At 40.1% G+C, this 25,218-nt stretch overlaps 1 protein-coding gene across 2 annotated transcripts in view; it reads right to left on the minus strand.

Moving 5' to 3' along the window:
* Positions 1-25,218, minus strand: part of LOC139210870 (protein bicaudal C homolog 1-like) — a 53,090-nt gene that overhangs the window by 23,900 nt on the left and 3,972 nt on the right. For both annotated transcript variants that reach the window (XM_070841058.1, XM_070841057.1), the window contains exons 2-3: positions 11,007-11,053; positions 3,302-3,371 (exon numbers count right to left, since the gene is read on the minus strand). In XM_070841058.1, coding sequence (XP_070697159.1) covers positions 3,302-3,371; positions 11,007-11,053 — 117 coding nt within the window. The remainder of the gene's footprint in view (positions 1-3,301; positions 3,372-11,006; positions 11,054-25,218) is intronic.

The following is a 25,218-nucleotide window of genomic DNA, read 5'->3' on the forward strand; positions in this document are numbered from 1 at the left end:
CATCTGGTTTTGCCGCATGCTGGACCCCTGGAGAATGCAAATGTGAAAACACATGAGCACACACACACAAATTCAAATGTGCACACACATACAACAAACCCATGGTCCATCGCCCCTGTGTTAACTGTACTGAGCAGCAGGAAGTCGGCTAAGCCCCCTTCCAAGAATACCCCTCCCCATACTCTCACACACACACACACACACTTATAGCAACTCAGATTTACAGTATAACCTTCAGACAGACTCGCTGAATCAGATGTATTGTTACGAGGTGGTTGAGACCTCACAGAACCCCAAAGATGCACATTCAGACTTTCAAGGAGCTCGGTACTAAAAAATCCTAAACTGTGCAGGAATGAGAACAGAGAAAAAGATTTAACGTGTTTTATAATGACAAGAGTTCCCAAGTTACAGAATGTTTTTGATGATGTATAACTACAAGCATCAACTCAGGAAAGCCAAAACATGCTCTCTGTGGAGCTGCAAAATACAAGGAGAGCACATGATCTCAGTCTCCTTTAGAGAGCTGCACAATATTAAGGGTTGGTTTTCTGAAAGTATCTGAAGGAGGCTCACCTCTCCATTTAATGGACACTAAAAACTATGGGGACCAGAGAGTGGCAGCAAACAGGCACTAAACTTGCTTGAGTGTCACTGGAGTCAGGCAACTTCAACACACGCTGCTAGAGATGCTAGATCATATGGGAGAGTAACAAGAGCTCTTTGAAGGCTTGAGGGAGCTAAACAGAAAAAACAAGCTGCAGTCTGAGACAGGAAAACACAACCAAGGAAAACAAAGGGAAAAAAGCAGAGAGAGCGGTCAGAGACTCATCACAGTCTCAGCACTGGTTCCAGGAAATCTTCCCATCATACAGCTGTTGCTGTGAACAATAGAAATCCCTGCACTTCCTCCTGTGGCACCCACTGTGACCATGAGAGGGAGTATGGTTCTTCCAGTATCTAACCTGCACAGCACATCTGGCAAACATTAACCAGCCTAAACGAGTGTTGCAGTCGTGATGTAGAACACCCCCGCATTTTTGAAATGGAGTGTGCTGTATGCTCTTTTTTTGATGATTGATTGTGGAATAAAAAATCGACACCTTAAGTCTCAATTTGGCACACATCTCACCTACAAAAGCAAACAAAAACAAGGACAGACTTGCAGCTGCAAAAAGTGAGTGTTTTCAGTCACACAGCTTCACTTGACAGAGAAGAAACCTTTTGACCCAGAGCTCTGTACTGGCAAAGCTAAAGCATTTTTCCAGCTGAGGACTACATTCAAAATACCATACAAATGAAGGGAATTAAGCCTTTTTGGCTCTGCATTTCTCATTCAAAACATCTGCGGAAATGTTGAAACAGACAATTGGAGAGTAGGAGTAGTATTAAGATATTTATCATATAAAAGCAGAGTAAAAATCCTTTTTTTAGTTTCAGGAATAAAAACATGCTGAAAACATAAAGACGGTCTCATGGCAGTGAGCATTCGTCACACAACTCTCAGGTTGCAACACAGACCTGTCTCGTGTGTGAATGAAATGGCTCATTGTAATAAATCTCTAAAAGTGTGGTCTGGTGATGGTTTGCCCCGGGGGCTAACAACTGGCCTTATCACACTTTTGCAGGTGGCAGGGATAGCTAGCCGCAGGTGATAAATGAAATAGAGGAGCTGGCATTTTGATGGAGTGTGTGCGCCTGTATGGGGAGAGGTTACAAACATACAAATCCCCTCACATCTGCCGCTATCCTGCCGAGTGTAACCGATTCCAGACTGCACATGAAAGACATCACTAATGCGAAATTCCTGCAAAAACAAGGCAAACTGACACTTAAAGAGTATGATTTTTAGATTAGGATAATTTCAAATAATCTCTTGGCCTGAATCAACAAACAACTACATCATCAGCTATTTTAAGGGGCAGAGCGAGTGAGTTTTGTGTTGGTGACGTCCAATGAAAGTGTGATGAGGGATGAAAGGAATGCGGAAACGTTGTCTCAAGTAATTTTCCTGATCGCTTCTGTGAGGTTTGAACCGCCAGGTGTAGCATCTCCACAGCAGAATTTACGCCCGTTGACTGTGCAAGAAGCAAAAATATCTCGATTTAACCATGTTTCTCTTCCCCTCACTCCCTCCCATGAGCTCAGGCTATTAAAACAAACGGTCAGTTCCACATGTCTCTTCTCCCAAAAATGCATTCGTTCATAAGATAACTGAGAATCCAACATTCTTAACCATCTGCTCCTCTCGGTTTACGCAACACAGAAAACAAATCTGACAGGCTACAAATCACAGGAGAGAATTCTAAACATCCTCGCTTCACACACCGAACATCATTCCCAGGTGTCTTTGGGGGCAGGTTTTGTGAATGAACCAATACTTTGGATGAATGGATGGTTGCGTGTGAATGGATTGCCGGGGCTTACAGTTGATTAGGTATCCAGAGGAAAAAATGTTAAAGATTCTGATGTAACCCTGTCAACTATTTTTCTGTACAGAGCCAGTGAGGAAGTTACATAATGTCCCTGGATTCCACATCTGGCTTGAAGACGTACGATGGCAATCCTCCTGAGGACAACAAAGTGGGCACAGCTACGCCTACCCCACACCCGGCTCCTCTCAAACCCCGTCTCAACTCTTCTCGGAAGAGCTTTAAATAACCGTGATAATGTTTTATTGGTAACAGAGTGCTGGGACAAGTTGGCCAAAAAATGCGTGAGCTTCAATGCAAGCAACTCTTACTCCTCCGCTTCGACAGGAAAAAAACACAAATTCCTCAGCACAGATGAAGTTACTGGAAAACATGCAAGCTTTCATTTTTTCTAACCTTTTAATAAAAAATGTTTGTTCGACCTTGTAGTACCTCCCCTCTTGTTCATCGGAGGACAATGACGTTTCTGAGCACATATTTCTGGTTAAAACAACACTGACTTGCAATCATTAACCTATATTAGGTGGAAACTTAACACAACCATGTTGTTACTTAAGATCCACACAGTAACTTAATATAAGCCATTAGATTTGTGATGCTACACCTCTTGGACATTACTTGTGAGCATTGCATTTCTGTAAGTTGTTTCAAAGCATTTAATTCATATGTTTAATGAAAGTCATGAAAGCTTGAACCCATAAGCCTGAGCTTATGGGCTTTGATGTATTTGCAAGTTAAGTATTTAGTTGAAATCACATGACTACATTCTGTAGGCCCATTCACCAAACATTCAAGTCACACAAGGCAGTGCATGGATCAAATATAGGAATAACCTGAATATGGGATTAATAGAAAGAAGAAATAGTCACCTTTTTTGGACTTGGCTCCGATTTTCAGTTTGGAAGGCCAGGCTATCTGTGTTTGGGTCTCGTCCATGATCTGCAACAGAGTGAAGGAGGACAGCTTATCACAGATATCAGTATTGGCAGATACTGTATATTGGCAGGCACAAACCAATCTTGATTCTTCAACCTTGATAATCATGATTATGCAGTTTTGCAGCAACAGCATCTGAATTCAATTGCTCACATCAGTTTACGGCATGTGAGATGGCTCAAGGGAAACACATCATCAGCCTATATATATATATGCTGATCATGTTTATTTCATACTTAAATACAGCGTTGGCCACAAAATACTAGTATCCTTCCGGCATTAAGACCTTTAAAAATTGTCTACAGTGTCTAAATGTGGCTTTGGCTAAACTTGTGGACATAAAGTGTGGACAACTTCTCACTGATTCTCCTGAGCCATCAAAACATGCATTTGTATGAAACAAGCTTTAAGCAAAGAAAAATACTGCAGAAAATTTAAATGCCACAAAAAATCCTCTTAATAAGTTATGGAACCAAGAGATGTCCAAAGGAGCTGTGAATCCATTTTACACATATCAGGTGATATAAGCTTATATGATGTTTCCAGACATTCAACACCCAAATCATCCCACCTCGACACCACCAAAAAGATGAAAACATGAAAAAAAGGAAAAACACTGAGTACACTTGGCCTTGGTACATGTGAAAAATGCCAACAGTAATCTATGTGAAAGCCCTTAGACAAGTCTAGTCATTGAAACCAGGAGCACATATATCCATGTGAAAAAACTGCTGGCAGGACAAAAGAAAAAAAAAAAAGGAGTATGGAGCTGGTAAAGACACTGACAGCTTTCAAATCAGGGGAAATTTATTACTCAACCACGAGGAAGCTCACCTTACTTGGCTTTCTGGTTACAAATCCACAAACAAACCCCTTGAGAACTGCCTGCCATGATGGGTGTTTGATGTTAGCGGGAAAAAAAAAACAAAGGGAAAAACCGTGAAACCTTCCAAAAAATGAGATGCTCTCTCCTAATGGCTCTGTCCTCCATGTGCACTATCCTTGTTTTCACAAAGGTCCTGCGGTCTTTTGTTTGTTTTAATACTTTCCAGGGGTTTGTGTTTTCGGGGTGGAGAAGATATGAATTTCCCAGTTTCGGCCACGTGATCGAGCATCCGAGGACGGTTTCGAGCCATTACACGGGCTGCAGCCACCACTTAATGTTCCTTGGTGGTCCAGTGCATTAAGCAATGAGCCACAGTCTGTGAGTCAAATGGGAGAGAGGGTGCATTAAGAGCCATCAGTGCTCTCAAAGATTAGATGTTAGCCGCTGCTACAGTAATTCACAGCTTTCATTATTTTATAAACATTTTTGAATTCTATCTGCTACTCCGCCTTTCCAAATAATACGAACTACAGACTGTATTCCCCGGGGAGCTGGTGCACAAATAAAAAATGGAAGTGCTTAAATCCCTCCATATGCTCTCCTGGAAGCAGTATGGTCTGCTTGGCGTCCTTTACAACAAATTCTGACAGCTTATCCACTGCCAGTCTCACATACCTGCAAAACAGCTTTGAAAGGCCTGATATGTGGCTCTCTCTGCTCAGCAGCTATATATTCAAGAGTCCGTGATGGTTGACTGGAAGCCTTTTCAAGCCTCACTGATTTTCTACAACATCCTATAATCACACATGAAAATGGATGGCCTAGACGAGCATCAGAATGAGGTGCCTATAGCACTATTTTGCCACTGGCAGACCAAGCTGTGGGCTATTTTTTTAGGCTCTCAATGTTGTAAATTCACAGCAGAAAATTGAGAACTTCTTGCTTCAAAGGCGAGTTAGTGCATTCTTTAACAAAACAGGATTCAACATCCCTTAGAGAAACTCAGAAAACAGATTGTTGTAAGCCAATAAAATCATTTCAAAACACATTTGTACAAAAGGAGAGAGTTTATTAATGTTTTGTTATATTCTTGCTTTTCTCGCTTAAGCTCTTGGCCCAAGTTTTCCTATCTTACGGCATTATCATTATTATATAGTGGCTAAATCACACTTCCAGTCATTGTCATGATTTTTCTGGTTTGTGGCTGTTTACTTCCAGTTTCTACTGTGTCAATCACGGTATTTCAGCATCACTTTCACTGAGTGAAAACTAAAGGACGATTCCTTTTAGATAATCTCACTCAACGACTTTTGAAGGAATTCTTTCGTGGTGTCATTGAAGTGACTAAGCTGAAAACACATTACTGATCCCACATTCATGTCCTCCTACTAGAGGCCTTCCTATCCAGCCACTCTGCAATATCATCCCAAATGCTGCAATAATATTATCAATTCACTCAGAACGGTTTTACAGGCGATTAAATTTAGGCTTGAAATCAAAATCTAATGAGCTCTGTTTTACTGGGCTTCACAAAGCCCGAGGCACCAGCGGCTCTAATCTACAACATGGCACTCACTCTCGGCTGGTATGTGTGAGAGGACAATAAATCACAAATGCCCTGTAGCTAAATGCAAACAACTTTTTCTCCATCAATTGAAGTTACATGCTCACACCAACAGCTGGGTCAATCACAACAACAATAAAGGACCTGCTGGCACCAGCGATAAGGAGAAATTTATTTCACTTTTGCCTCTAACTTTTCCATTTTTTTTGGCTTTTGTTCTGAATTCTTCGTTGAGTTGTATAATTTAAAACCACAACTTAAACAAATAAACACTGCTGCAACCTCTTGCTGAAATATAATGACAATGTGGGAACAAATGAGCAATTGTGAGTTCATGGAAAAATATGATATACAAGTGCTAGATTCTAATGGAAATCTTCTCTTCAGTCCTTTTTCAGCAACTGTGTAACATGTTTAATACGATGCAGTGTAGAAAACCCAATAAAGTAAAAGCTTTTGATAAGATGTTAGAAGAAACACATCAGAAGTAATGCCAAATATTTTTTCTTAAAATTATCAACCTTTATGGCCTATGCCTCATCAGCTTTTTCTCTAAAAAGGGCCTTGTTCAGAGAGATCTGTTTCCTGTCCAGCATTGCTGTTCTTGGCAGCGTTCTGCAGATGGGACTGATTTCTGACAGACCACACACCATTTTAAAGGGTGGATGGCGTTTATTTTTATGAAGGGGCTAGCAAATACCTCTCAAATGGGTCAAGATATTTGCACAAATTAAGTTACCTACACATTTAGCATTCCACCCTCTCTTTTCTGACACCCCACCCTTTCTGAAACGAATAAATACATAAATGGCTATGGTTCTGATCAGTTTCACGGTACAACCTTGACACGATGATTGTTTCTTAGAGGTTTGCAGCTGGTGTATGCAGACGTGTGCAGAGCTGTATGTGAAATCAAACAGGATATCATTAAGGCGATGTCCTGAAAGAGAGCACATGTGCTCCACACACGTGACTGAGTGTGTACGTCTGCATGTGTGTACGTATAGCACAGCAGCAATCAACATGGCAGAGGCAGGTTTCCTGGCCTGCAATGGTGCAGCTGTTGATTCAGCTGGAGAGAGAGTGTGTATGGGAGGGGGACACAGAGGTCTTTTGGGGGATGTAAAGAGGTTGCGAGCAGAGTTAAGAGACTGACTGAAGGATCAGCAGAGCTCAAAGCTGACAGCGTGGACTGAACCATTCCTGCGAGACTCAACTGGGTTCATGTTAACAAACCGAGTGGTAACTAGCAGCTAAAGCCGTATTACACCTTGAGGGCCAATACATGGTTATGAAAGAGCAACACACAACATCAGGAGGTCACTTCTGGTTTTGTGCTACTTATGAAATACATCAAGACGACAACACACCATTATAGACGAATTTCAGTGCATGACAAACATTTATTTATACGTTTTGACGGCACTCACAGTGACCTATTTATTTCAACATCTTACAATTTAATGCCCAGCAAATATTTCATCCAAACAGTCTCAAGTTTTCCTATTTGCCCTTTGTCAGTGCAGTGAAATACAAAATGCTTCAGTGCTATAAACCAAATGAAATGAATTACGCCTGGCCTGAGATCTGAGTACACTGGCACTTATATATCACGCCTGGCATTATTTACAGAGCCACAACTCCTGGGAAGGAGAAATGGAAGAGGGATCAGAGATGAACTCGCTAGGGGTTCAGAGGCATCTCTCGCCTCAAATCCACTCCAAGTTCTTCTGTGGTGCACAGTTATCGGCTCAACCAGCCAGGCTTCTCGGCTCTTTGCTGTCCCACGGCTCGACTTCTGCGCAGCTCTCCAAACAGCTTTGTGCTCTGTGCCACGATTTGACACTCCAAAGGTTCACACAGTCCAAAACTTTCACTGCACAATCGTGTGGAGCTGCTCACCGACGCATGCTTTCTGTTAAACAATCAAGCACTTAATTTGCTGAAAAATCCCCTTGTTGTGCTAGACTGATAACAATGACACCAGTGGTTTAATACAGTGCAAAGAGGGGGCAGGAGCGAGGAAGAGGATTGAGGGAAGAGCAGAAGGAGAAACAAAAGGCAGAGATAAGAGACCAAAACAAAGACTGAAAAAGGGAGGGATATAAGTAGCTGGTGAGATTCCCTCATGTGAGCAGCAGGGACTAGTACGCAGCTAATTGCCCAGCTGTGGCACCCTCCTATGGTTCCACTTTGTCTGCCATCCTCGTCACTATTTCACTGACTACATGAAGAAGGCAGACTGCTTTCTCTCCATTACAAAATGTTGCTCTGGACTCAAAGGAAGTCCAGCAGACAGTGAGTAAGAGGGCTTGATCACCCACAGCAAATGTGCCTTGGGAGAAAGTGCGGGGGTGGATCATTTCATGTTGCTCTCGTCAGCGACTGAACTCCAGATCTCACTGCGGAGGTAGCTACGAAATCTCATTCCCAAAGCCCAGCATGCAGAGGTGTGTGCGTCAAAAATAACCATATGCTTCCTTACGTGAGAGAGAGAGAGAGAGAGAGAGAGTTGCTACGCATGTACTTTATTAGTCTCACTGAGTGTGTGCGGTAGATGGGTGTGTTGGACAGGCAGGAAGCAGTCCAGCTAAGAGTTTCCATTTTCATCAACTTCAAGGTATTTCACACACCTCATCCATTTTCTTTCAACAATACCGTTCCACAGTCGCACTCTGTGTTTATTTTCCTGACTTTAATTAGGCATGTATGGTGATCACGCTATCAGACGGAAACTATACAGAGTTATCCAAATGGAAATTCTACAATAAAAACATGACTTTAGCACTCCTCCTTTACTGCTCTTCACCAGCCTGCCAACTCAAACATCTGCACACTAATTTATAATTGACAATTTAACCTCCAATAACCACCAGTTTCTTTGAACGAGCTGTGACAATATTCAAGCCAGAGAATTTAAAAACCAAGAGTGGCAAAGTCAATACAGCAACAGCCATTATTTGTCAGAGTGGAGTGAGGTAGACACCTACACAGGATATCTTAAACATCACAGTTTTATCCAAACCAAAAGAAGTGGATACAGAACTACAGTATATCCCGAGTCCTTGTTAAAATTCCTACGAGGGGAATCTTAAGGCGCCTGGTTTGCATTACTTGGTTTTAGAAAACTGCTTCAGGGACAGTTAAATTGCCTCCTTCTTTGACATTGAACTCAGCTTCCTAACCTCCAAAACCAAACACGGAAAATAGACAAAAGAGGAATGCTAAAACAAACCGCTGTCCATCATTTATTTCATTACAGGCCATTAACATACTATGGAGAAGGTTTAACATATCCAGGAAACTGGATTTTAAACAAGAAACAACCCATTAAAGATACTTAGAACCACATAATTAACGAGATACCTTCATAATAGCTGCTGTCAAAATTCAATTGGTGTTAACAGTTAACTTGATGAAAATGTGATTACTTTCATTGTCAATGCCATGTGAATAATACACACACGTGTGCACACACACATATTCTCACTCCAGTATTCCAAATTAAACAACGGGAGCAACAAATGCTCGTAGTGCTGAACAGAACATAGAATCTATTGGTATAGATAAAAAATGTCAAAAAAAACGTTTAGTACTGTGATTGGTTGCTACCAATGGTGCACATCATAAGTTTCATCATGACACATTATTGCGTCATTTCTTGGGAAAAGATGCAATATTTGTCAATATCACAAAGTCGATACGATTTCAATTCGATTCAGTTCAAGGCCTGCCATCGATATGAGCTGATATCAATTCAATTTTTCAGTTCAATTTATTTGTATAGCCCAATATCACAACAGAGTGTCTCACAGTGCTTTACAAAGTTCACTGAAAGAAACAAGTGTAAGCGAACAAACAATCTAATAAAGAGTCCAGCAGTCGATGAGGCCAAAGGATCAGTCCGGTGGATCTGTCCAAGGCATCACCTGCCCTTTATGACCCTCCTTCTTCGGGAAGGAAAAACTCAAAAAACCCAGTGGGAAAAGAGAAACCTCCGGGAGCACCACAGTGAAGGAGAGATCCAGCTCCCAAGGACGGATCACATTCCCATTTCACACAATCAGTTACATTTACTGTATACCAACTAAAAAAAACATTTAAGGTTGAAGCAACAAATCCTGTATATAATATCTGATGCTGCTCATGTGGGAACTCTTGAATCCTTAATTTTGAATTCCTGAATCGTTGGGTCTCTCTCTCTCTTAATTAAAAGAGTTTGGTCTAGACCTGCTCTTTATGTAAAGCGTCTTGAGATAACGCTGTTGTGAATTGGCGCTATATAAATAAAGATTGATTGATTGTATAGCACCGTGTTTCTGAGTGTTGTGGTATTATGACCAAGTAAAAAGAAAAAAAAAAAGTTTAATAGGGTGAGCCCAGAAACCTGTAACCTTGAATAGCAGATTTTTTCTCACCTCACAAAACCTCTGTGATGCATGTGAGTTAGCATAAGATTAGTGTAAATGGACATACATAATGACGCAGCATTAAACAGTAAATAACACTCAGTGTTTGTGAATTTCCTTCGTCTTATGTTGGCGTCTATGTTCTGTTTTGAGCTCAGAGAGTCCGTCAGGTTAACAGCAACACGTGTGGCAGAAATAAAACCTGAGGAAAGTCACTGTAGTCTCATTCATGAATCTGAGAGAGAATCTAAAGAAATGGAGGCTTTAATAGAAAATGTGCTTCAAAAAGAAGTCATTCTTGTACTTGGAACTCATGAAAGGCCGTTAAATAACAACAAGAGCTATTTAAACGCTACAATAAAACAGACAAGGTCACACACTTGAATGATCAGTGAGCAAATTGTGAATAAAAAAAATGCCATTCAAAACTACTTAAGATCACTGAGGCAAATCCTTGTTTTATTGCATGTAATGAAGCGTCAGAGCATTAAATCATTAAATCAGTGTCAAAGAAAAGCCAATGAGGCAGTGCTGACCAGAGCAAGCCTGTGTGTGACCTCTCTCTCTCATTTCAGGTGGATAATCTGTTATATTATGGTATATTATGTCAGTGAGAAAGCCCCACACTGTTGTGTCAGCTGTGTTACAGGATCAGATCCCTGGAGTGATTCAGCATCGCTGTTGTTCCCCTGTTTGTGTTTGTTTTGATCTGTAATTACAAGTGACTGGAGGAGCACCTGACATCTGCTCTCTTACCAAGATGGAAGAGCTGCTCGGTGGGCTTGAACACAACCCAAAAGACAAAGCAAGCACTATCCGAGTGCAGACTACACACTCACCTTCTGAAAGAAATCCTCCCCGCCGTTGACTCTCCCCTCAGAGGCAGCTAGAGTGAGACAGAGAAGGAGAAAAATAAATTCATAAAACCACACAGAACCACTCAGCTCGGTATACACAATGTAATCTTAACACAGCCAAATCACACACAGATTATCCGTCTCCTCAAAATGTTCCGGTATCTTCACACAGAGCAGTGTTTATGGTGGATCTACATTTCTTTGGATATTGTGTTTGGCACAGCTACCGATATTGCTCATCTGCAGGAGCGGAATAAAATGTTCCATGTAATTTTCTATAATCCCACAGATTGGATACAGTTTCCATGTAACAAATTGATGGATATAGTGAAAATATTTGGGCATTTTACAGTAGCCGTTCATGGAGTATTCATACCGCACTTGGGTCAACTGGTGTGTGTTTTGCACTTCCTAAACAGGCTTTCACACTTTTGAAACTCATCTGTCAGCATACTGTACACTACCGGCCTTGGGGACTACAGTATATACAAATTTAAGAGCTGCAAAATTAACTGCCCAAAATCACCTGTAAACAAAATAAGCACTCAGGAGAGCCTCAGTGTTTTAAAGTAATTTTCCAAGCAGGTAATAATGCCAGGAAACTCCCTGATCCAGCTGATACAGTAAGCTGGATGGAAACAGACGGTCGACCACTGAAGCAAGTCAGCCCTGTAGTCGCTCCAACACATCTGTAAGTCCTTCAAACTGTGGCGGCTCTGTTGATGCAAAATACATATCTGCTCTCCAGGGAGAATTCTCATGTTCCTCTGTCATTTGGGAGCACAGGGAAGGTTTAATGATGCATTTCAGCCAACACTTTGAGATGGATTTGTTGTTGTCTGTGTAAATCTGGGTCAAGAGTAGCAGCAGCATCTCTGTGGGTTATACAGTTCAGACATAAACGCTGGCCTTGGTGCACCCGCAAAAATTATGTTATGATTAAAAAAAAAAAAAGAAAGTTGTGTTATCTTTCATCTGCACTTCTATTTCGTAATATATGGTTGAAGTGTATCAAATGATTGAGGTTTTCTGGACGGAGCACGTTAGTGTTGGCTGAACATGATCGGCAAACAGTGAAACGATTACATGATAAATCTATCAGTCAATCGACAGGAAATCATCAGGAAGTTGCCAAATATTCTTTAGTTCCATCTTCGCAATTGTAAGGAAGTGCTGGTTTTTCTTTTTCTTACGTGAAAGTAACTTTGGACTGTTGGTAGGATCAAATTACACAATTTGAAGAGGTTACCTTGAGCTTTAGGAAATTGTGATGGGCATTTGTCTCTACTTTCTGATATAAGCATTAATAAAGAAAACAGCAGGCAGATTCATCGATCATGAATATGAATAGTTGTAAGTTGCAGCCCTACACGCTACATTTCAAGAAATAGAATTGCAAATACATCAGTAGATATTTACTTTGGGGAAAATGGATGTTTCTTGGAACAGAGAGAGAGAGAGAGTACTCCCCTCATTAATGCTTTTTGTTTTATTAAATAATAGCTAAATGATAATGTTCTCCTCCAGACCAAAAACATCCCATGACCTTAAGTATAATCCATCCATCCATTTTCTTCTGCTTATCCAGGGTTGGGATGCGGTCTTCGTATAATACATAAGTACACTGCATCATTACAGTTGCAATGAAATAAGAATTTGTCCTTAAAAGCTAGCCAGTATGCCTAAAATGTATGTAAATTCCTTAAACATGTAAAATATTTTCCCTTTAAGAAGTATATAATGGATGCAGTGCACACTGAACTAAACCTGAACGGCATTGTTAGGACTTCCCCTATCAACCCCACAATTTGAAGCACAAACACAGAACATGAAAATCGTCACTAAACAAGATTTCCTTTTCAATCAGATCCAACACCATGGCCTGTGAGGACGCAGTAATGCCTACATCGTGAGCATTTAACAAATGTATGTGTGTACTAATTTCAGATTAAATGTGTGTACACCAAACATTCACCACCCCATCATACTGATAATCTGGCTACTCGTTGGCTCATCATTCAAAAGAGAATAATAATAAAAGGAAATCTAAAAATGAGAAGGGATGCAGTTTAGAAACTCATGGCCTAAAGGTAATTATAGTTCAACGCCATTTCCAAGTCAGTTTTCATAAAGCAGTCACAGAAATGAAAGAAACATTCCCACCACATTATCCCCCTCAAAGAAAAGAAAAGAAACTGACGGCATCAAACTGTAACACATCCAATTGTGCCAATATTACAATCACGTTACCTGCTTTGGAAACACAGTTATCAAAGAAAGTTCCAAGTGCAATGACTTCAATGGAAGAGTAACATAACACATGGAAAGCATCACAAATGGGGGAATAACAAAGTTGCTAAAGCACTGTTGGACGCATCTCCAGCTGCTTCAAGAGCCTCTGACTTGTGTTTAAAGTTGCAGTGAATTTATTAAGTGGTTGATGCTCACAGCGATGCATGTTATGCTGTACATAAATAGTGACAACAAGGCAATGCAAACCGCATTCAGCGAACTGTAAACGTTTTTTTTGACTGTCTTTGACTGAAAAAAAATCTTACGTTTGGGAAATTGAGCTGTGGGAAGAGGACAGGCACTTGGTATTATTTATAAACATAAATAATTCTTAATCAACATATTATCAATAAATTAAGTGGCATGGAAGGTGACTGATATAATCAAGAGCCATAATTAGGACTTCCACCAACAATCTGTGCTGCATTCACAGAATCAAATATATTTGGTTCCTCTTGATGATATTAAGTTAAAGTATTAACATCCAACATTTAGTTAAAATACCATTCAGCTTTGTGGTAGGCTGAACAGCTCTGACTGAAACACTCAGTACTTCGGTGGCCTGAAGTTATCCAAGATTACGAAAGACCCTGCAAGCGTTTCCTGTAAGAACAAAGACAAACAAAAAGGGGCGCAGCAGCATCCATCAGACTGCTTTTTCCTGCTTGTCTTCTGAAAACCAGTTGCTCGCTTTCTCTGTGGTCCCAGCATTCTTTTATCATGTAAACAAAATTTAATCCCAAAGGTAAAGTCTCAGTCGGTGCCAAATTAATGAGACAGATATAAAAACAGGGTACATGGTAAGCCCATTAAAATGCCACTTAGAAACATGTCATTTGCATTAGGACACAAATACTATCCTCAGTAATGATGCTGGACTTTGGATTGCTTTGATCTTATTATATGTTTCACATGAACTGTCATCAACTTGTTATCTCACTAGTTATGTAGCCGAGGTCTCATTATTCACAGAGAAAACATTTACTGAGAAGAAAAAAGAAGAAACGTCCCTGATGTATGTCTGCCTGAGTCATGGAGATGGCATCAAGTGACTTTTTGCACCTGCTCCATCTGTGATGGTAGCACAACAATTAGGCCAAGTAATTACACAACCACAACCACCTAAGCATGCTTGTGCAGGTAGCACTGGCATTATAACTACATTTCAATGCCAGCCAATAACACTGCCAGAGTGAATTCAGACTCTTTTTATATGAAATTCCTGAATTTATCCATGAAAACAGCAAAGAATTACATGCATCTATTCCTCTCCTAAGCACACAGATGTGTACAAAGATGCATTTCATGCTTTGCAAATCTCCTTAAAGCATTTAATTTATCATCAGCCCCTAGTGGGAAATGGAGGAGTTGTGCATATGTGGACATAATGACAGCTTTCTTTTTTATTTTTTGGCTGTGGCACTAGGTTATGTCAGCAGTATCATATTTTCAGAACAATAAGGTCAAAAGTGGTTTAAGAGACAAATACACAAAAATACATGTGTTTGGTTGTTAACCTCGCAACAAAGCACACACAGTGCTACAGTGTTTTTGGCATGCGAGTGCGGAGCTGAAAGGAATCTGATAGGGAGAATGAGTAAAAACATGAGCCATGTGCTGAGAGGAAAAAAACATCCTGTTGGCACATGTGCAATGTGTAAAGCGGCCGTGGGAGAATCCAGAGCAGAGACAGGAGTGTGTTGCAGGGCGTCCTATGAGCTCTGGGACATATATGGAGACCAACAGTCTCACCCTTTGCACCACTTATTCTAAAACTGCCCTGTGCTGCAGGTTCTGCTTTCTAATTACATCACTTAATTTGCTACAAAACAATAATTAGCTCAGATGAACTCTTAAATCTGTCAAATAGTGTCTCTGTGCCCTAAGCCAGTAACACTGAACATCCACTGTGCTTATTTATTCCAAATTATATTTTGTGGTTTAACACAAAACAGTTTAACATTTCATTGTCAAATACAAATCCTAAGCATGTTGTATATACATTCATATCCTGCCGTATCCACCTATCTCATGTATATAAAGTAACCTGTACATAACCATCTCATATTTTTTCCAGCATCATTGCTAAATTTGCATAAAGTGCATGGGCACAATGGTTCAAGGTTTGGTGCAGAGTTGCATTGTGGGTAACGGCGGCAAAGTTTCAACAAGAAAGATATTTATGTGGAGACAAAATTCTATCGTGAGTCCTGACAACCACTACCCACTACTGTCAACTGATAATGATCTAGACAGGATGGATTAGTCAGTCGCTGATTGGTTACTGCAAAATAAAGCCAGTAAACCATTTCAATACAGGAAGCCACCAAATTCAGATATAATGGTTCATAAATTCACATTCTCTTCTTTACAACTTTTATGTTTGCTTGTTTGTCTTGTACATTTGATTTGCTTAGAAGAGAAGAAGCAGACCGGAGGGCTCTTTTAAATTCATCTTTGTCCCTTTTTCTCAAAGAAATGACATTTTACCACAAAAATGTATAGCTCATGCCTCATTTCTTAGATAACCAAGAAACCTATTATTTTGTCTGTCAGCAGACAAACCCAGTTTTAATTATAGGCCTTCTTTCAGACAAATCGACTGAACGTTTAGACTAGAGATTAAGGGCACATATCTAATTCAACATACATTGTTCAGCATGTAGGAGCACTGATTTATATCAAAGAGACTTTGTTTCTTTTGTTTCTCAAGTGCTAGAATGGTCGAATGGAGTTTCTCCAGGTTAAACGAGGACAATGCAGTGCTCCTCCCTTCTAGCTCAGCAGACTGTAAAGACATCACAACTGAAAAATGACACAAGACCCCTGAGCACAGATCACATGTTGCAATCAATTCTGTGGCACTAATTTAAACCAGTTATCTTGAGTGTCTATTAATTTGACAAAGTAAACGCAACACCTTAAGTTAAATCAGCTCCACACCCACTAAATCTCACCATGTAATTATTTAATGTATCTAATCACTGTCACTGCGAGAGAGAAGTTGCAGTGAAAAGGAGAAAGGACTCAGTGCTGGCAGATGGAAAGGGGTCTGGTATCCATTATTTTGTGGACAGACTGACTTTCTGGGAGATTCCGCTGTTTTGACACTGAAGGAATGTAAACAACGTTGATTTCTACAGTTATGGCTTCAAGCCACACACAACAACCAAGCAAACAATAGAGACATAGGCTGTAATAAACCAAATCATGAAATTACACTATCCAGGTTTAATGGAAAGGTTGGGAGTGAGTATTAGTTTAACAAAAGCCAAGTTAGAGCAGACAAATTCATGATGACTTCCAGTAACAAGAGGGCAAATACCTCAAAGATCAGATGTATGCCAATATTCATCGCTAAATCAGTCATGCTATAACCATGAAATAAAAAAGGGAGAGTTTATACACCTGGTTACTCCAACATTTGTGCTGTGCCAGATTTACCAAACAAAATCCTTCATGTCCAAGCATTTCTGTGAAGACAGGAGCTTTTTAGATTACAAAAAGAGCCAAGAGCAAAGAGAGCCCGTAAAGGCATGAGCTAAATCTCTAAACTGCAGAGGTGCTTAGACAAAATCCTCTGCCTTGGCAATAATCACATGAAGGCTTAAGGTGAAACTTGGGACATTCACAGAAAAGTCTGTGCAAGCATTAAAATGTGAAAAGTTATACAACATCCATTTCCCCTGGATAGGATTTCATAACAAATGTCACCTCTAATCTAGGACAAGTCTGACATCTCAGTCCACCGTCTGCTCACATGCCTTCACTAAAGGGAGACAGATTAATAATAAATTCAGACTTTTGAGCCCCCCTGGCTGAGAGGACAATGGCTTATATGAAAGAACTACATTTCCCATATTTCGTGAAAAGAGCGGGAGAGCATGATGTTTTCACACCAGCTCTTTTATGTCCCTCCCTCCAGTGTGCGCAGCAGCCCCCAGCTGATTCAACATGGAACTAATGAGAGAACCTCAGGGAGCTGTGGCAAAACATGAATGCACACGCAATGCATCAAACTCATTGGGTAAGCGTGCTTGCTCATTAATACATGAATGGCGATGTCTTAAGGCCTTACTAAGACAGGATAACTTTTTCATCCTAGATTGAGATCATTAGAGAAAACAGCAATTACTAAATTATCCGCTATCAGCATCCTTAAGTTTAGTTTCAAAGGTTTTTTCTGAGTAAAAGCCATTTTTAGAGTGTGATAATATCTGATGTTAAAGTGACTCAATTTATTAGGAACAACTGAATCTGTATCCATACAAAGTTGGATTGATCATTCAGGATGGGTGAAATGGACAAAATATGCAGCTGTACATTGCGATATTGTATATAATGACATAGTATATTTCCTGAGAGTACAATTGAGGATTTTGATCAAAATAATGAGCTGGGGATGTCTGATGTTGGGTGATTAACGCTGTAGCCTGAGATTGTCCTGCACTTTTCCAATTGGCATTGCCTTTCTTGAATGCTATTACTTCATGTCTCCAAGAGAGGGTGCCAATCAAAACTGGAACAGCAATCAACTAGTTTCATTAACAAGACGTACAAACACAGCAACAGAAAGTCGGGAAACCAGCAGATTAAACCTCACAGTGTCTTGGAAAACAAAGGTTTCCGAGAATTGGTCCAGACCCTAAATGCATGATATAAAATGCCTAGTAGGAAATATTTCACTGAGAGAGCCATACCAGCACTGTATGCAGAGACTAGAGCAAAAGTGGAGGACATGCTTGAGTTTACAGCCTTAAGTATCAGTTGTCATTCGCTTAGTTATTCACCAAACTGAGCTATAGACTCACAGATGAGGTGTCTGTGGAGTGAAGAGGCCAAGCTCACATGCAGTTTTTTATGAGTTCTGGAACATATGTGCTGTATGAGTTTTTTCAAATCAGTTGTACAGATCGGACAATATCATTGGCAAAATATAATGATCGTATCATGGGTATGTCTGCCATTTCCAGCCCAAACACACACACACACACACTTATATCCAAAAAAAGCCTGTTTGAAAGGGATATAACAAGTTTAGACTATGAAGTAAACATTCAGTACAATTAATAGCATTCAGTCAGGTAGCTAATTGGTGACTGAAGCTGTTCTCATCAATCCTCAAAGCCTAAATGTCTCACTTCAAAGACAGGATTTTTCTAAAAGTGTACCACCTTGCAGCTGACGAGCAGTTGGCAGTAATAGAGCTTACATCTAAATGAAAATAGACCACTGCTTAAGACACATGTTTAGTTTGTCTGTGAACTGCTCTGGCAAACTTTCATGCAAGCTGGCATGTTAACAAAAGACTACAGTGCCCAAAAGACAGTAAAACTGCTTCTCCAAGACAACACTGGTATCCAATCGCCAAGTAGGGATGGGAGAAGTAAACAATTACAGCAGAACTGGCTGTCTGCTTTATGTGATCTTTCATATCAACACTGCCAGAGGAGCTGGAGCTTTCAACAGTGCCTTTTTTTTTTTTTTTTTTTATCTTTGTTAAAACAAAATTGTGAGATTATTAATGTTTAGTTAGAGACAAATATCCTCCCTACTCCAACTACAAAGTCTGCTTTTTGGATAAAACTGTTCTGCCATTTATGTATCATGTGAGAACATTTGTTAGCCCAATAGTTGCTTGTTAAATTCCACTTTACACAGTTTTACAGTTGCTGCTAAATGATTAGCGCCGCTGCTCTACAAACGTCATCTCTACTTTAAGCAGCCAGACTAAGAAGCGAGGATTACAAATCGAACATCCCCAGACATTACCACCGTTTAAGCAGTCTGTAATTGGTTATTGGTCATTCAAGAGCACAGTTAGCGGCAATGAAGGCCCAGCTGCTGGTTTCCCTACGTACCTATTATCATCTGTGTGTTGTCAGTCTCCACTATAAGTAGTTAAGGCAAAGCATTCAACAGTCCATTGATTTTATGTTTGTGTCTCAATGTAATGGCTTTATTGTCCAGTGTCAGGAAAGGAAGACAAACTCAGACTCAAACTCGGCACAATAATTATCTTGGAATGGATTTGATGGCTATCTCCGACAGTTTTAACTCCACTGACATCTAAACAGCCATGCAAATGAGAGGTTTGTTGCAAAATATCATTTAGGTTAGTTAAAGTCCAGCAGACAAGCCAGACAGGCCCCCGTCTGAAGAATGCATTATGTTGTAATAGTGCATCATGCATTCGCGCTTAACCTAGCTCACTGATTAATAGTTTAATTTAGCTGCCAAAGTGACAGAAGATGAATTGTCTTTGTAGTCTTATCAGTAAATATGCGTGAAAGCACCTCTGACATAATAAGACATATGTGACAAATCCAAACCAAATAAGTCAGCCAAGAATTCTTTCCCTCTCTTCTATTTCTAGACTGGCTTTCAAGTTTAATAAAAATCTAGTTTGTTTGCTTTCTGGACAAAATTATCCTGTGGGATCCACTGTCTTTGAATGTGTTTCTCTCCTTCCTTCACTTTTCATACAATGTTACTGTTTGTAGATGTAGCTACTTATTTGCCCTCCACATTCTCCTGAGAGTCCCTTTTTCAATGCCTCCCATCCGCTGTCCTCGCAACTCCAGATTTTGCCAACAATATTACTCCATAAATTCACTAGAAAGCTGGAAAACTGTCAGAACAGATTTAGTCTCCAGATTTAGGCCACGATGTCAATGTTGATCAACCACACTTCCATCAACCACAGTTATCACGGACCATGATTATTGAATGGACTTTTCATTTACACATGCACTAAAATTGTGAATTTTTAAACAAAATTCCTCTGGGTTGAGGAGTGATGACCTCGACCTCTGTGGTGGGTAATGTCACAGAAGGCCTGCTCATCAATGCACCAACTTTACACACATGGTATCAAGTCTCACTCCAAACTAAATTGAAAAGTTAGCAGCCTTGGTCTTGAAGCATTTCATTAAACATAATTCGACATCTACAACTGTGTAAAAATGTATCTAAAGCCCTTCTGGTGACAGCGGATGTGCTAAATATATTGGTATATCTTTTGGTGGTGCAAAATAACTCATAGGGGCTCACTAAAGCACTGAAGTACCTTGATGCAAAAGAGCTCAGACTGTGATTGTACATCAAAATAACCAGTAATAAGGTGTTATCTGAGTTCAAGATTCCTTTTAAATTATAATATAAATTTAAATAATTAGAATAGTTTTAGTGTATTTAACTTTATCTCATTGATACTGTTCTCACCGTTAACACTACTTCTTAGTGTGCACGAATCTGAGGTGCATCAGATCACAGTTGCAGTTATATTTGACTGACTTCTTTATTAAAAACAATGCAAGTTTGTTTGGCTGCACTACAGCAGATATATCCGTTGCTCGTGTTCAATATCTGACAAAGCAGCTGTTCAACAAGTGTTTTCTTTACACTTAACATTTCACTCTTCATTTATTTTTTAATCTACTGCTTTGAATGGAGCAAAATACCTGTTATTATTTCCTCAACATTGTAATGGTGTTTTTATTATGACATGAGCAATTATAGATGATATACACAAAGTAAAGAAACAACATTTTGACTTTAGGACAGTTTACATTCCCTTCAAGACAGTAACATTTTTTGTTTGGGATGGTAATGAAAAGTTAGTCTGCAGCCCTGGGACTCACCTAAATCACTCAATACCATGATCAGCATCACTGCCACAGGTGTCCCCGAATCAACCATAACTGAATTCTGAAGGAACTAAATTTGCTTCAAAATCACTATCGCTTCTCTAACTTTGGTAAATGGCATTAATACCCACAAAATTGAACACCTGTCACCGCATTTCTGTGCCGAGCTGAAGTCACCCTCGTTGCTCAAAACGGCTCCTCTTTCCTCTCAACTCCTGCAGGGTTGCCAAGCAACTGTGCTATTAAATAAATGCAGTAAGTGCCACATGTTGCTTTCCGGCAGACAAAGATGAGAGCCTGCCAGAGAAACGAGACTCACTGACTCCGAGGTCACACGGATGAGAAATAATTAGATATAGACAAAAAAATGGTGGTGACATTTTATCGATTAAACTGCTTCTCTGTTAATGAGAGGTTGTAATGGACTTCTTCTTTATGGACACAGTCTTTTTTTTACACATAGGCATCTCTGCAGCAGGATCACACAGTCCAGTCCAGGAAATAAGACATCTAGCATCAAGCTGTTGTTGGTAACATGTTTGGATTATCATCTCCCTTGTGTGAATGCTGCCAAGTGGTTACACAACGCTGTACATTCCTGGTGCCTGGTATCTACGCTGTGAGATCCCCCACGGAGCATAGGGAGTCAGTCTCACTTAACAGATGGGGAGTTGCACTGTAAACATTACATTGCACTATTGGGAAATCACTGATTTTACATTCATCAGCATTTCAACCATACGGCCATACATCTCTACTTTAAAAGACATGAGAAATCTGTGCAAGATGACAGCATAATATAACAGAACAGCTCTAAGGAAATGAACACAATCCAGTTACAGTCTTAATGAAGTTCCTGCCTCCGGACTAATTTACACAAAAATTCGTTTCCCCTTTTCTTTTTTTTTTTTTTTCCTACCCTTTCTCTTTTGTTCAAGTGGAGAACCAGATCAAAAAGGTACTCCTATAAAAATGCTTTCTCTCCGATCAAGGCAAGTGGAGAAAAGGCAGATTGTACGGGATGTTGAATGAGGAGAGAGAACAACAAACCAAAACCTGAGGTTCTCCAAAGATAAACACTGAAAGCTCTTGGGGGGAGTGGTTAAGGGCTGGGTGGTGTGCATGCGTATGTGTGCTTCTGCATTTGTGTGTGGTGAGTGCGCACGCGTGCGGGATAAGTTAGGGGTGCCCCCCCCGAGAAACATTTCTAAAATAGCAACCGCAAACCAGACAGAATGTAAATCTGCACTTTGAAATGGGTTGCAGAAAAAGAGCTTTGAGGGACGTAGAAAAACAGGTATTCATTTCAGCCCATTTACAGTTCCAGGAGCATAGAAATGGGTCACGGCACTCCAGCTCCACTCGGACCGTTGAAATAGGACTCTTGGTTTTATTTTCTTGAGTAATGAATTACAGGTTTTTCCACCAACTGAAGCTCAATTATATTACAGCTCCTGAAAGCTTCATCATGCCCAGGATGAAGGAATTCAACGCGTAAGCAAAGCTGAATAGAACTGTTTAATTGTATCAGCATGTTTCAGTAAAATCTGAAAGAAAGAGAGAGAAAAGGACAGAGGGAAGGTGGCAAGAGGAGGTGGAGCAAAGCGCAGTGAAGAGCAAAATGCAGCAGTTAAATGAACTGAGACATTTCAAACACAAGCTGAATGTTCTGATGTGCGTTTGCTTTCTACAAAGCTTGGTTTGTTTTTTAAAGTGGTGTAAAAGTACTATACCGAGCCACAGTTAAAGATTTCAATCACCCTGAGGGTGTACATGTTCTTGCTTTGTCTTAACCAACAACTTGTGCTGCATGGTGCAGTTAAAGAGAAAAATCATTCTGCTCAACATTCAGCAGACAAAAACACTTAATTTCCAATAATATTCACTGGTGTAGTATGTTTTTATTTTCTCAAAGGCAGGATGGCATATTGCTGTCCAGGGAAAACTATGTATCTGGATATTGTGTCTTGGTGTCTTGGAGAGATTAAATGCTAAACCAGGATGTTTTGCCGGTTTCATTGGACAACAGGAAGCAATATGGCAGAGCTTCTCAAGAAATTGCAACAGTAACACATTTTATTCACTCTTTACTGCCTTGTCTTAGTGTATTGAATTTGTTATACTCAAAAGTAAATAGGATTCGAAATAATATGATTTACACTATTAAGCTCAAACTGATGGAGCTAGTGTGGCTAGGAAGGTAACTTTAGAATTCCTTAACTTAAATGCAACGGTTATTCTCCTTGTATTCTTGTCCTTGCACCTCATGTAAGCCGTACAGCACCCCTCCTACTCTGTATTCATTCATCATGACAGTAGATAAACGACAATATATACAGTCAGTGCTTCCTGAACAACAGGTCAATCCTACCCTTTATATAAAAATAAAAAGTAACAACTGGAGAGCCTCACCATTTCACAGGTCAAAGTTCAATCAGACTGAACTCTGTGCGAGTTAAATGAGGCAGAACCTATTCCTAACCGGAGCAAATGAGTCTGAAAGTGAATCTTCTACTTCTGTTGAAAGGAATGGGAAGCATTTTATTGTCCAAACAATGGCGACTGCTCTCATTGTGATCCACCACGACAAAATAAGATCAATGGCTGCTTCGGCACATTCAAAACCTTCTTGCATATTTTGCACTTAATCTAGTCAGAATCTGGTTTAAACATCACAGTATCTCCAAGTGACAGAAGACGGATGACAACCTCACATCTGAGGGAATAAGCAATCTTCACATCTAGACATGAGAGAAGGATTTTCCCCTCTAGTGCTGGCTCTATATATTGTTTTCCACTCTTCACTGGATTTTTCCAAAGGGTGTATGTGAGGTTTCCCTCCAACTTACTTGCTCCTCCATCTTTACTTTCACTTTAGATTATTATACTACTAATATAATGGTGTTACATGACATACAGTATTAAAGCTGAAAGTCAAAATAGCTTCAATTACGGAGATCATCATCATATACAATTAAGTACTAGCAACATTTTTGCTGCAGCACTGCAAAATAATGAAGTGCCTGTGATGTTGAACCAGACTTTTTTCAGTAACATTTTTGTCTGGGTTTGGTTAGGTTTGGAGGTTAGAGTGAGGATTGGGTTTTGTAGTGTGAGGATCAAGACCAGGGAAAGTCCAGCAACAGCACAGTGGATCTGATGGAAGCTGGAACAACAGAGCAGTGTTTGAATGCTCTAGAGGGAGCAATAGAGGGGGAGAACAGGAGAGAGAAGAGAAGAGAAGAGAAAGCCTGCAGCACATTCCCCACAAGACACTCACTTCCTGTCTGTGAGTCTTACTCAGCACCCAGGAGGAAGAGGAGGATGAGGCCCTCACACGTACTTCCCTCATTATGTGGGTAAAGAAGCAAGAGAAATAATCCTCTAAACAATTAATGGAAAATATAAAAAAACTATAATAATCTGGTTTTTGCTGGAGGGCCATTTTCCCTCCTTAAAAGAAAGGGTTTCCACTGACCTCCAAAATAATAGATTCTGATTTTGTGCACAATCTTCAGCCTACAAATTAAGCTGTATGTGAATACCAGGTGAAGTAAAAGTACCTATTGCATAATATCACACTGACATTACTACATAGGCTACTGAAAGTACCTGTGAAAATCTTGTACGCTCTCATTTCCATCTGCAACAGTTTTTCCGTTCTGAGACAAAGCCACCCAATAATAGCATGTGGTTTGGGAGCAGGAAAACAAATTAGTTCAATGAAGAAAATGATTCACTTAGGCTAATTGTAGGTTGTTTGCAGTTACCCAGCAAACATGTTGTTACGAAGTGTGCACACACTGGCCCACCAGGAGGCTTTGCTCAGTCACCAACACCACTAGACTCTCATCATTACTAGTCTGAGCTGGGAAACCCACAGCAAGAGCTCTTCAGATAAGATAGGCAAGAAATCGGGTCAGACATGTCTGTGATGCATGCTCAAAAAAAAAATCCCATGGAGGAGCTTGTTGCACTTGCAAACACACTCAATTCGGATGAACAGTGTTGGAGAAAATGTTACCTCTTTCCCACACTTGCCCCAGGTCTCTTAACTTCATCACAAATCTAAAAAAAAAAAAAAAAAAAAAAAAAAAAAAAGTTCTCTTATACTGTTCCCTGTACACATAAAACTATCTTTCAAGGTTTTATGCCTGTGTCAAGCTCTCCCAGCCATTAACTTGGGAGTACTATTCTAGGGTGCCAACAGTGCAGCAGTTAAACCCAGATGGCTGTCAGGTTGAGATTTTGTT

Source organism: Pempheris klunzingeri, chromosome 12 (assembly GCF_042242105.1).
Source record: "Pempheris klunzingeri isolate RE-2024b chromosome 12, fPemKlu1.hap1, whole genome shotgun sequence".
Classification (NCBI taxonomy): domain Eukaryota; kingdom Metazoa; phylum Chordata; class Actinopteri; order Acropomatiformes; family Pempheridae; genus Pempheris; species Pempheris klunzingeri.